The sequence below is a fragment of the Fistularia commersonii genome, chromosome 14 (assembly GCF_037954325.1).
Source record: "Fistularia commersonii isolate RoL2024-O1a breed Wild chromosome 14, RoL_Fcom_v1.0, whole genome shotgun sequence".
Lineage (NCBI taxonomy): Eukaryota > Metazoa > Chordata > Actinopteri > Syngnathiformes > Fistulariidae > Fistularia > Fistularia commersonii.
In genome coordinates, this window is record NC_141297.1 from 11235888 (window position 1) to 11249258 (window position 13371).

Here is a 13371-nt window from a genome sequence, read left to right on the forward strand (position 1 = left end):
CACTCCTGACACAAAGCAACGGCCCAAGACAATTTCATTTAAGATCTTTAATACAACATAGAATTAAAAAAATGGTCGAAAAACAATTCGATTCTCGAGGTGGAGTTGTGGTATCCACAGGTCTGGTACTTAAATTTGCTAACCCAGAGGCAGATCGTCAAAAGTTCAAGAGCACAAAAACAGGGGATTTAAATTGAAAATCTCAGAGCCACATTCTGGAGACACGCTGATAGTGCCGTTGGGGCTTAATTCCAGAAGAATCCCAGACGAAACCTTTTAGAAATAACTCCCTCTTCCTCAAAAACAGAGTAGAAGCAGAAAGGAATACATCAGTTTAATTCTGATACTTGCTATATACATGAGGTTAAAAAGGGATCAAAATAAGCAATCTACAAAGTGTTTTCTTTTCTTCAAACACAAACTTCTATAATGTTCTTAGATCCCAGTCATTTAGTGTGCCGCACATAAATGTGACGTTCACTGAAAACACTCAATGGACATCGCAAGTGAAAAAAGGGAGTTGCTGAGGCTGTAGCAAAATGCTTTCTCTTCCAAGGTAGAACAAAAGAGAAGTGAAGAAAAAGAAAGTCTGCCCACAGGTGGGCGAATACAGCAATGGGTCAAGAACTGCAGCAAACTTAGATAACACAGCCAAAGTATCTTCAGGTAACGGGGACTGTTGATACCATGGTATTTGTAGACAAGCTTGAAAATATACAGGAAAAGAATGACAAAGTCCAAGCTTGTGTACAGGAGAAGAACCAAATTCAGTGTTGTTGAGTATCTCCTGTTACTTATGTGCATCCTCTAAAATAGCATCTAAAAACAGACAAATGCAGACTTGGCAAAAAGTAGACAAGTTGGGAAGCATAAGCAAGAATTACAACACTGCTCATTATGTACAGCTGAGGGCTCAGCTCAACAAGAGAACACTTCCCTTCTCCTGTTAAACTAATCCTGAGATGCTGATCTAGACCGTGAGCGAGACCTTGAGCGTGAGGCTGAGCGTTTCTCCCTGGATTTAGATCGGCGGTTATTCTCCTGTGGTGATGGGGAGCGGGAGGTTGACTTTGCAGTGTGCTCCTCCTTTCCGTTCTCAACTGGAGAAGCCGAGCGACTGCGAGACTTCTTGTCAGCAGATTTCTCCTTTGATCGACTGCGAGAATCTCTCTCAGACTTCACCTTGGAACGGCTCTTTGAGCGCGACTTTGATTTACGCTCTGCTGACCTGGACCTCGATTTGCGGGATCGGGAACGAGACTTGGATTTCTGTGATCGAGAACGGGATCTGCGGGTGCGAGAGCGTGATTTGCTGTCCCCTGATTTGGAGCGAGACTTTCTTCCAGATCTGGAGCGGGACCGATGTCTCTTGTTACGGGAGCCAGACCTGCAGGGAAAAAAAATACTTCAGTTTGACTTCACACCAAATTACTCGCATACAAATGAAAACTGAAGAACCTGGATTTATTAAATAAAATACCACAATGACAGTTACCTGGAGTGAGATCGGGATCTACTCCTGGAGCTCCTGCTCCTGTGGCTTCTACGGCTCCTGCTACGGGAGCGGCGGCGACTACGGGACCTGAAATCAAAAAATGTGTTAAGTTCTGTGATTTGTGATTCAACTGTTAACTTTCATATTATCCCCCCCAAACATTGTCAAATAAGTTAAAATTAGACTGTTATTATGCTCTAATATGGAATTGCTCATATTGTGTACTAGGGCAGGGCACTTCACCAGCATCAGAGTATCTGATGTAATATTCTATAGAATTGAACCAAGTACTTACAACAATCAATTTCACAGGCAGACAAAAAAATTGAAGGTCAGACGGAATTTTTAGGTTTTACTGGAGTTGCAGGATACTCCATTAAGTATAATGTAGTAATCTGATCAGTCTCTTCAGAGTCTTGGGCTAAGAGTAATATCAGATGCTTTTTAGAAAACCCTTTTACCCACTTATCAAAAAACAACCAATAGATAAGGGCAAACAAAACCAGAAAAAGGAAACCTGGAAGACAAATAATCGACAGAGAGGTATTGGTGGCAGAGATGGTATTTGTTGGCAGTGTGGACCATCCAGAAATGGAGCGGATGGTGGAGCTGTGAGGGCAGAACAGTCCAGGTTGTACTCTCACATATCACAACCAAATTGGGAAGGAAAAGTGATGGACAAATACCTGGTGAAAACATTGCATGGTGGGGGGGAAACAATGCTGAAGGAATCTAATTGTAGTCTTGTAAATAGTGATCCTGTAAGACTGTGACCCTTTGAAGTGACCCTCTAAAATCTAAGTCTGAGACTAGGCTGAAACTAAAAACTGGTCTTTAGATGGGAGATGATATTTAAAGTCAAGTATGCCTGAAGGCAAGTCTGAGAAGGGCTTTCATATACATTTGATCACTATGCTGATAGATTTTTCTGAAGAGGCTGATGGTATTTCAAATTTATAGCAAAGCATTTAAGACTGTAGGAAATACCTTGAGCGGCTGCCAGAGTAGGACCTGCGTCGCCTTGGACGATCTTCTACTAAGCGAATCTTTCTTCCATTTATGTCTGTCCCATCCAACTTGTCCAGGGCCCGCTTCATGTCTGAGTGGGTACGGAACTCAATCACTCCTTCGTTGGTACGTTCCTTGTGGGCATCTGCATATGTCACCTCTCCTGCCTGCCGCATGAAGTCCTGGGAGGACACAAGAGATATCCTCATTCACAAGATGGACAAAGGATGACTGACAACCAGAGACCACGATCTACCACCACTAATGAAAAAAAAAGTTTCCATATGTACCTTTAGGTCCTGCCAGCTGCAGCGGCTGGATAAGTTCTCCACGATTAGACGATATTCAGTACGAACTGGGGGTCCATACTTATCCCTGCCAGAACGACTCCGGCTGCTGTAACCACTACCTTTAAAAACAACAGCACAGGGGATAGTTAGAAACATTAAAATGGCCATGACACAAAGAACTACTGACCTGGGTTATCAAATCAACACAAGGTTAAGACTTGCCAGATAAAAGCCCAAGGGAGAATAAATTTGCACTCAATGGGGGAATCCCCTAATTCCATTAACAAACTTTAAAGATTCCAGAAGGGAGCTACAAGCCACTGCATGGGCTGTTTGAGTTTGTTAATTTTCAGCATTTTGAAGTGGTTTTCTGCTGCAAAGAACACCACTGCATCTTATTCTTTCAATACATAGCCTGTCCTACTCCGGTATATCACACTGAGCTTAGCTGCATAAACAAAAGCACAGTGATGTTCTTTCAAGACCTCCGAACCCTGTAAAACAAACAGAAAGGAGGCATCCACATAGGTTGCGGTTAAAGGCACTGGTTGATCAAATTGTGTTAAGAATGGTATCAAATGACAATGATTTTATTTAAGGCCGTTTGCCTGGATCTTAGTCTGATAGTGCTTTGTCTTTTCCACTTACAATTTTTTGTTTGCAAGTTTTGATTGGATGTTCTTGACTAGAGCCGCTCCACTTATGTTTGCTGTCAACATAGAAACCAATGGCAATCCTCACCATCACCCCTGGTCTATTGGCAAAAGGCTGCTGTCATCATGGCTTCCGGTTAGGTCAGCCAAGGATCAAGGGGGGGGCAAAGGTCACACACACATTGTAAGGTGAAAGCCAAGGCCAAACGGGACAGGCAGTCATCTTAGCCAGTCATCTTTAGCCTCAATGGACTCTCAGCCTCAGCCCGCAACTGGACTCTTTCAAATTGAAACATCAAGGACTTTGTTAATGTTGAATATAAAATATATACCAGAGTTTAAAAATACACAATTCACATGAATATATTGATCTAGCCCTAATGATCACAGTAAAAATGACAAGCTAAAATATGTAGTGATCATTTGTGAGGTGCATAAAAGAAAAAAAGTGAAACATCCACACCTTCAAAACTGAGCTCACCTGAATTAGCAAAATTGGCAATTGCTGGTTGAGCCTGGCTTTAAGGCCAACTGTGGTAAGACTCTGCTTACTGAGCTATTAAGTAAGGGCAGTGTCTTGCAGATTGTTGTTCCTTCCCAAGAGATAAGGACCCAGAGACCAATCACACAGTCTGATATCAACAGGGTGAAACAACAAGCTGCAGCTGAATTACCCTTTATCCAAAACTTGACAGCTGCACAAGAGGCCCTCCAACACAAGGTGATAAATACTAAACTAGGTTTCTAGATAGGTTTAGTTAAAAAAAAACCAAAACAAATATTTAGAAGATGATCTCCATACATATTTCCTCATACAGTAAGGCTTCAAGAATTACAATAAAAACTGAATGAAAACATGACCATAATTTAGATTTTTGAGAATGAACGGTTGACTTTGCATGTCTGGATAGATATAGACAGTGTGCATGTCGTTTAATGCATACCTATCTAAAACCTTAACCTGGGGTTCAAACCTTTGTGTGTGTGTTCTGTTAACAAGGGCGTCTGACAAAAACAGTCTTTCAGTTTTTATAACTCGTCTAATAATATAAATTAGCGACAAAAGCTCTGTGCAGTCCACATCGACACCACACTCCAAGGGAAAGGGGAGGAGAGGGTATCTTGTAATAGACTGCACTTACTGCGCCCACTACCCCAGTAACCCCCACCGTAGCCATCTCGGTCTCGCCGCGGGCCCCGGGCATGCTCCACGATCACTCGCTCTCCGCACAGTTCCTTTCCGTTGAGCTCGTACACGGCATCGTCGGCGTCTCGGTTGTCTTCAAACTCCACAAAGCCGTAGCTGGAAGAAATACATTGCATTAGAAGTTTTAGATTATTCAAAAGTACGTGAAATTTAACTTAAAGCGACAGCTTTACGAGCTCATTAAAATCGCTAATGTTAGCTGGGCCCGCTAATAGAGCGCCGTTCCAAACATCGGGCGCCATGTTGACCATGCGACATTTGCCACACAAGCCGGGATAATTCTGCAAACGTGACGTGGTAATATTGTAAGCAAGCCGTGGAAACAAACAACCTTTTAAACGTCGTGGTAAAAGTTGCGTGTACAAATATACTACTTCTTTGACTACATCGTACATTCCGGTTCGGTGCTAACGTATCCACTCCAACGTCTAAGAATAGCTGGCTAGCATGGAACGCTTACGCCATCTTAGTGGTCTAAAAGAAAACTCACCCGTTTTTTAGATCAATTTCCATTAGCTTTCCATATCCGCTAAAAAATCGCTGAATGTCCTTTTCGCGGACATGGTAGCTCAGTCGTCCAATATAAACGCGCGGCATGTTTCTGGTATCGCTGTTCTCGACTGTTCCTCTGCACGTTGCCGACGCGACGCAGCCGCCGAAGTCGTCTTCTCCCCCCGATCTGAGCGTCGACGCCGAATCAGCCAATCAAAAAAGAGCAGGATTCTTCTTCGCTCACGCGTTTCAGGTGAGGACCCTCCCATAGTTGTAGTTCTCTTAGCGCTCCATAGATTCGTCTTAAAGTGCGGCGATCATGCTCCAGGCCGTTAAACGACAACTGTTCTGTGGAATGATACGTTCATCCTTATTGTTCTGACATTTTGATTCATCATTTTACTTATCGTGTTGTGCCCTTCTCATTTCGATGGCTGGAATGCAAAACCTGCTATCTGAATTTTTTTTTTTTTCAGTAAATGAAAACAACGTTTCTCTTTGTTTAAGATATTCAAGAATATGCTATTGTTCACAGACTATATTTCTATGTTACAATTTAAAAATACATAGCATGTATTTTTAGCAAGTGTTTTTTCCTAATTTTAGGAGTTTTGTCATGTGTCATTTATGTCAAAAGAAAGGGCGGGATTATCTTGCAGGTAGACTAAAAATGTGGAGACATCCCATTTCTTACCATTCAATGTAAAAACCCCAAATCGAAAAAAATTGCAGATAGGAGGTTTTGCATTCCAGCCATCGATTTGCTTTGATAGCATTCTTTTAACGTCAGAGTCCCATTACGTGACGTCAGTCTTTCAAGCTGAGCTATAATCTTGTTCGTGGCGATTGGCATTTTTGATTGACCTAAATGTGATATTTCATCTCATACAAACCCAGTTAGGTAGCTGGCTAGTTTTAATGTGATATAAAATTAAATATAGAATAAAAAGTTGGCTGGACAACCAAAATCAAATTGGACTTATTCATGCCGTACTTTATTTATGGTTAACCATTGTTACACTTGTCAAAAGGCTTGTCGAAAACTATATCCAAATGCTCCAGGATATTGTAAGGCAAAATAGAACAATGCAATATGGATTAAACACAAGAAAAAACGTTGTTTGAGAGAGAGTATATTTTTTTATTTTGTAAAAACCAGATTTTAAAATTATTCTAGATGGACCTCTTTATCCACATTCCCCTCCAACATATTCTGAATCATTTCTCACTGAAACTCTTGAATCCCTGCCAGGTGTGAGGTGAAGATTTCTTAAAGTCATATTTGACTGTCAAGTCTTCTGAGGTGCTTGTCAGTGTCAAGTGGAATTGGAGCATTAGAGGAAAACAACGGGATGTTTTTACAACAAGACTGGCATTGAAAGCCAATCTTCTGACAAAATTCAAGTTTTATGTATCTAAATCACTAGGATTTCAAATGTTTTCTAAGCCCCCTGTAGGCGAAGAAGATATCACACTGAAGGACACAATCAATGCCATAAACCCACTCAAAAACCACCATTTTTTGTTATCTATCTGTGCCTTGACACACAGGGATCTTGCCTTTATTAAGGTCAAGTACTGAGACTCTGCAGTCATCCTTTGCTATCAATTATTAAAAGGGTTTGAATGTCAGGACACTGTCACAGACAAGTCTTCTACTAGCCACCCCTGGTCGGCAGCTTTCACTATCCTGTTGATTAACTCTGGACAGGCAGTGTTGAGAGACCAGCCACAGGACATGTTGAGCTCGAGCATGATATCGGCATGATGAGCCACTTGGCTATTTTTCACAACATTTCAGTGTAGGTGGATTTAACTTCAGTTTGGATGTCTGCATGAAGTAATGCTTCATATAATGAAGTATTTTTCTTATCCAATCTTAAAGTCATCACTTCGGTGTGTCAAAGAGGCAGAAGAAAACCGGGGGAAAGATTCAAAATGATTAGATGAATAATTTCTTGCAGGAGTGCAGAACAACAGAAAAAAATAAAGGGTGCAGGGTTAATCAGCCAGAGAAAAATCAAATTTATCCAACAGTGTATGTGGTAAACATCTTCTTAAGGTGCCTGAACCCACAGTCAGCTATAGATACTCTCTCACTCACTGCCTGTCAGGCCAAAACCCAACAAATCAACAGCCAAACCCTCCCACAGTTCGATTCAGAGAGTCCTTTTTGCGAATCAATGGGGGCATCCAACCCCAGCTCTGACCCTTCTGAGGATAAAAGACAGGCCAAGAAAGGAGGTGGAGCCCAGTTTTGGTGGCCTTTAGTTGGCTTTGGCGCGGAGCTGCGCCCTCTTGCCCGTCACAGCCTGGAAGCCGGTCTTGATACTAGCGACAGAGCAACGCGAGTGGCAAGTCTCGCACTGCAGGAAATAGAGGCGAGTGTCCTTCTGCAGGATGGTCTCTGGGGAGCGGCAGGTGTGACATGTCACATATTCCTCTGTAGGGGAGGCAATACAGTTTAGTTAGCATGCAATGTGGTGGAGGCCTTCATTCAATTTTAAGAAATAAAAGTAAAATACTCACTGATATATCTTCTCAACACATTTTCTATCTGTTTCTGTTGAAATCTTCCTTTGATCACAAGCTGATTATTTCCGTCTATAGAGCCACTGTGGGATGATAAATGCTCAAATTTGAAAGTGTTCACCAAATTGAAGAGAATACAGATGTCAAACAAGATTGACCAAAGCTTAAATGGAAACAAATATACTAGTTATTATACATACTGACACGCAGAGTTTTGCAAGCAAAAATTGTCATAGTTATGAACGACTTATTTAATACAAGGGTTGCAATCAGGGCCCTCGTAGGGAAAAACAAACAAAAGTTATATTGACTATGTGATATCTGAGTACAATTTCTACATTTTACAAAACTTATTTTTTGTATGCGCATGTCTGTATGGTGTTTGACTGTCAAGAAAGGCGGCTTCAAATAAAATGCATTATTACTATTATTTCAGCAGGGTATTCTTCGATCACTTGAACCTGATGTCAAATTGAAGGAGGATGCCATTAAATGTCAGAGGGATGCTGGACAAACACTGAAGTAACGAACATTCAACCAAATATCACTATCAGAGGCAAGGATTGGTTGAGATTGAATACTAACAACTAAAAATGCCCTTTAAAATACATATAAATGATTATTCATTTGCAAATTTTCATCTGGGTCAATAATTATAAACAGACCTGCCTGTACACATGATTAGTGGGATATTATAAGGGAATGATCTAAGCCATTAAAGTTGCAGTGCAACATACCATTCAGCATAACAAATGAAATGTTTAAAGTGAGTTTTAGTTATATTAAAGAAAAAAAAAGTTTAACTCTTAATTCACTTACAGAAGATGTAGAAACTCACCTTGTTCCTAACTCAGCCAATAGGAAAGCAAGAAGGTGTTTCGGCTGACGATGCAACCTTAAATGAAGCACACAAAGTATGTTCAAGGATTAGAAAGAGGAACATATGCTCTCATTAATCGGAGGATTAAAACCAACTCACAGTTTGCAAATGTCTGTGAAGTTGACAAAGGAGGTTTTTTTAGTTCCCACTCGAACCACTTGAGGGGGTTTCATTACAAACTTCCTCTTCTCCCCGGCAACCATGTCTGGATTCTTCTCCCTCATTATGTTAAAAACTCGGTTCAGGAGCTGAGAGACAAGAAATATAGTTCATACTCCTGTGTACTTACATAGTGAGTTTCTCCTTGACATTGCAAGCCCTTTTGAAATAACATTCACTTCATCGGCTCTGTAGCCTATGCAAAGTGCTCCTTCTCGTTAGAAGTATAAATCATAATTTCATTTACTTTAGAATACAGAAAAAACAAAGGCACTATGATTACAGATTCTATTTCACACCGTTATTGCATTGAAAGAGTACTACAGATGCAGTATTTGCTTTGAGAATGCTAATAGATAAGTACAGAGAAGGCCAGAGGGAGCTGCTTTTTGTTTTTGTAGACCTTGAAAAAGCATATGACAGGGTGCAAAGAGAGGAACTCTGGTATTGTATGAGGAAATCTGGAGTGGCAGAGAAGGATGTTAGCCTGGAGTGAGACATGTATGCTAGCTATGAGACAGTGGTGCAGTGAGCTGTAGAGTAACAGAAATGTTCAAGGTGGAGGTGGGACTCAGGGATCAGCTCTGAGCCCCTTCTTGTTTGCAGTGGTGATGGACAGGCTTACAGATGAGGTTAGACAGAAATCTCCATGGACTTTGATGTTTGTAGATGACATTGTGATCTGTAGTGAGTGCAGGTGATGATGGCAATCTAGAGTGGTTGAGGTATGCCCTGGATAGGAAAGGTGTCAGGGGTACTATGTGATAGAAAACTATCAGACAGAACGTAAGGAAAGGGGTACAAGACAGTGGTGAGACCAGCGATGCTGTATGGCCTAGAAACAGTTACAATGAGGAAAAGACGGGAGGCAGAGCTTGAGGTCACAGAGATGAAGATGCTAAGGTTCTATTTTGGAGTGACAAGGATGGATACGATCAGGAAAGAGTCTATCAGAGGGGCAGCACAAGTTAGATGTTTTGGAGAAGGTCAGAGCAGCCAGACTGAGATGGTTCAGTCATGTACAAATGAGGCAGGAGGTCTAGATGAAGACCAAAAAGAAGATTCATGGGCATAGTGAGAGAGGATATGAAGGTAGCTGGTGAGAGAGAGGAGGATACAGAGAATAGGGTTGTATGGAGAACATTGAAATGTGAAATGAAATTGAAATGAAATGTGGACAGTACAGCCCTTTAAAAAGTAGTTCATTTTTATTCTATAAATTAAAAAAAAAAAAAAAAAAGCTGTATTGTAGCTGTTTTAGTGCATCTAAACCAGGGGTCGACAACCCGCAGCTCCAGAGCCGCATGCGGCTCTTTGATCCCACTGACGCGTCTCCCTGTGGCTTTTGAAAATAATCAACGAGTATTGAATTAAAATGTATTTTTAATTAGTTCATTTTTAAAATGGAATTTTAAAATTTGAAGATTATGGCAATCTTGTAAGATCGAAATGAAACGTGTTAAAATATTTTTGTTGCTCTTATTAAACGACTGCATGTGCCAGTAAAAGGAGGACAGCACAAAGAAAGGATGGCATTTTTGGTCTGCTGCCGGTGGATAATTTAAGTTTGGGTTTTTTTCATAAATACAAGGACTCAAAGAGACATTTAGTATTTTTCTTCAAGATAACCTTCAACCAAATGTCTTTTTTCCGAGTTCAAAATGTTTTGTTGTGTGCAGAAATGTGATTTTGGTTTCTCTGCAGTTGTTTTGTATATACATTCGAAACGTTTATAGTCACATGCACAGTGTAGAAACGTGTTTCTCTGTACATTGAAATACTTGCTTTGCTGTCCCCAGTGCATTTGGATAAATAGCATAAAGGCAAAGAAAAATATAACCTTATATGCTGTGTTAATTCATTTAAAATTTCAAAAGGGCTGTGTGGCTCCTGGTGTCTCCTTTACTGTGGGGAGACGGGTCCAAATGGCTATTTGAGTGGCCATGGTTGCCGACCCCTGATCGACACCAATGACAGCGAGGATTGGCTATAGCTATACTTTGACCAGAGTGCACAATAAGCAGTAGACACTAAATTAATGAAATAAGATGTTAGAAATTGAGATGACTTCCAATTAAGAGCTGGGAGCATCTTTCTTGTCCCTTTCGATTTGAGAGCATGATATAAAAGCAAGATAAAACCCAAATAAATCTGCTTTTCCCAATGAACTGGAATATATATACTGGCCAATATCAACCTTAACTTCATATTTTGTACATTATCTATCATCAATTTGTCATATCAACTTTCTTGGCTGGAAATCATTATTCATTAGTATCTTGTGAAGAAGTGAAGTTAATGAGATTTATAAGTTAATTAAATATTATCCATTTTCATTTTAAATCTCAAACATAAAACATGTCCCAAAATTGAATATCAGGAGTTCTTCCTCTAAATGTTTGTTTGGAGGGAACTAAGACCAGAACAAGAAAGTGCTGCATGTATAACGATTAAAATATTACATGTTTCAGATGCATATGACATATTGAAGTGACTAACACACAAGTAATTGGTCAAATACAAGCATATACTTTTAATCTTTTTTCCTATTGTGGCAGCTGTCCTACCTCATCATATGTGTAGTCCCTCTCAGAGCCAGCCCAGGCAGGCCCACTGGGCAAGGTAAAGGAGATACCATCAATGTTTTTGCCCTCATCATCCTCCAGTGCTGAAACGCATCGTACATATATTTAATGAATGCATTTCTCCGTCATGTTGGCATTTTGTGAGATCATGTGGAAAATGTCATACCGTCATCCTTTTCCAGCGGCTCTCCTTCATCAAAGTCTACTTTTTTTGACTTCTTTTTCTTCGCAGGGAGCATTAGGTCCAAATTGTCCTCCTCCATCAACTCTGTCTGATCTCCTTCAATTTTCAAGACCTGATTTAAACCAAAATATATTGATAAATAAAATAAATACAAGCAGGTAAATGCTAATGAAAAGGTACTTAGCAGGCGCAGGAATAAGGTGAAAACAAGTATACAAAAACACAAGGGGGTACTGTTGTAAAATACTCCCACATTGCACTTTTACATTAACTCTCTTCTTTGTATTTGTTCAAAGTGCAAGTGTAAACAGTGACTTACTTTTATGCCCTCTTCTACATCATTATCAAATACTTTCTTTGGCTTCTTCTTCTTTTTCTTCTGATTGAAGAAGTTCAGATCATTCAAATCATCAGATGGCTCTAGAGGAAATTTGTGTAAATATCAATATTTCATCTTGAAAGCAGACAACATCATAATATTAAAGGTTGTATAAGGTAAACTGTTGTGTCAGCTTCTCTAACCTTTCTTCCTGCCCTCATCTTCATCCATATCCAACTCCTTGTCATCTCCTGCCTCTGGTTCTGCCTCCTTTGCCTCCACCTCTTTTGTTTCTTCTCCACCCATTCCCTCTCCTCCTTCTTCATCCAGCATGAAGGGCTTCTTCTTCTTCTTCTTTTTCTTGGTCATGTTGGGATCGAAAATCATCTGTAGTGGTGAAGGATTAGCAGAATTATGGGTATTTAATATTTGGATAATCCTGATAAGCATCACATGTGACATCACAGCATGCCTCAAACACTATTTATCTTTACAAAGGGATTAATATTTTCATGAAGCCTTTTTTACATGAAGAGGACAACATGATTGTTTTAGTAGCTTTGTTGTCACTACGGGTGTCAGTACATATCGAGGATTTGTTCTGCAAATTCTGACATTGGGACAAAACAATGTTGGTGTCACTTTAGCTGATAGCATCTTATCTAAGAAACTGAATTTTCCGAAAATTCAGGCTACTGAAAATACGTTGACTGTTGAGGATTCTGCTTTGTTTCCCATCTGTATTTACTATGGTGATTTATTCAAGGCGAGCGCACGACATACTAACAATATTAAATTGAACGCAAAGACAAAGGTGTATATTACATCTGGTGGGCTATTATTTCGAGGCACTTCCCTGACATGTAACAACCGTTTAACTCCACAAAAAATACGTCTGACCTTCAAGCATTAACAGCCGAACCTTGGTAGCTTTGTTCCTGACAGAATATTACTCATCTAAGCTGCAGGCTAACGGACTGCTAGCTAGATAATTAGCCGGTGAGCCAGGCTTGTTATTCTGAGTTACGGTTTGAGATACCCCACGAATATGACAAAGTGGATTGATGAATCGCACCGATGACTATTGATTCACAAGATGTGTTTGAGAGAGAACATGTAATAATGTAATTGTAGGTGCTCAAGCTACAGTTAGCTCGACATCAGCCATGTGAGCAGCTGCGACGGAGAAGAGGCCCGAATTCACCCTCATTCTATATCCGGTCTCTTGTATAAGATATAGTTCACCGACGTTTCGACGAAGCAGCACGGGTCGAAACGTGGATAAACCGAGATCACTTACCTCGTCCCCGGACATCTTCGCGTCTTGAATGTAAGAAGTGAATGAAATCGGACTACTTGTTGGTTCCCAATCGTCTGCACACCGCTGCGCCGAAAATTTCTTGCATCAGCATTCGAATTGCAATACGCAAGCGTCAAGTCGCTGCGTGTGACGCAATCACTTCGCGACACTGCTTTTACTTTTTTTTTTTATTTTATTGTTTATTACGTTTAGTTTATTGATTGTGAAAATTGGCCCCCACTGTATTCATCCCGTTATTATTTTTCT

The 13371-nt window shown here is 40.4% G+C and overlaps 2 protein-coding genes across 3 annotated transcripts; both read right to left on the reverse strand.

Annotated features, from left to right (window-relative positions):
- Nucleotides 1–32: 32 nt before the first annotated feature.
- Nucleotides 33–5344, reverse strand: LOC147227270 (uncharacterized). Of its 2 annotated transcripts, none has more exons than XM_086160002.1 (6): nucleotides 5144–5344; nucleotides 4616–4749; nucleotides 2794–2912; nucleotides 2483–2685; nucleotides 1496–1582; nucleotides 33–1387 (listed from the first exon to the last, which is right to left on the reverse strand). In XM_086160002.1, exons 1-6 carry the CDS (start codon nucleotides 5248–5250, stop codon nucleotides 952–954), a joined length of 1086 nt encoding a protein of 361 aa, XP_086016128.1. In that variant the 5' UTR covers nucleotides 5251–5344; the 3' UTR covers nucleotides 33–951. The 2 variants fall into 2 exon arrangements, with proteins under 2 accessions (XP_086016128.1, XP_086016127.1); XM_086160001.1 differs by having other exon boundaries at nucleotides 4589–4749.
- Nucleotides 5345–6265: 921 nt separating this feature from the next.
- Nucleotides 6266–13240, reverse strand: eif2s2 (eukaryotic translation initiation factor 2, subunit 2 beta). Its single transcript, XM_086160003.1, has 9 exons — nucleotides 13105–13240; nucleotides 12008–12191; nucleotides 11805–11905; nucleotides 11468–11597; nucleotides 11284–11384; nucleotides 8657–8805; nucleotides 8516–8572; nucleotides 7675–7760; nucleotides 6266–7588 (listed from the first exon to the last, which is right to left on the reverse strand). The coding sequence occupies exons 1-9, from the start codon at nucleotides 13117–13119 to the stop codon at nucleotides 7413–7415; spliced, it is 999 nt and encodes a 332-aa protein (XP_086016129.1). The 5' UTR covers nucleotides 13120–13240; the 3' UTR covers nucleotides 6266–7412.
- Between the last annotated feature and the right edge of the window lie 131 nt (nucleotides 13241–13371).

Coding starts and splice junctions, on each gene's coding strand:
- LOC147227270 (XM_086160001.1), bottom strand. CDS start 5,250: ATGCCGCGCGTTTATATTGGACGACTGAGCTACCATGTCCGCGAAAAG. Junction 4,750..5,143: donor GAAATTGATCTAAAAAACGG/GTGAGTTTTCTT, acceptor TATTTCTTCCAG/CTACGGCTTTGTGGAGTTTG. Junction 1,583..2,482: donor TACTCTGGCAGCCGCTCAAG/GTATTTCCTACA, acceptor TTTTGATTTCAG/GTCCCGTAGTCGCCGCCGCT.
- eif2s2 (XM_086160003.1), bottom strand. Junction 11,906..12,007: donor AGATGAGGGCAGGAAGAAAG/GTTAGAGAAGCT, acceptor AATTTCCTCTAG/AGCCATCTGATGATTTGAAT. Junction 8,806..11,283: donor GGGACTACACATATGATGAG/GTAGGACAGCTG, acceptor CTTGTCTCTCAG/CTCCTGAACCGAGTTTTTAA.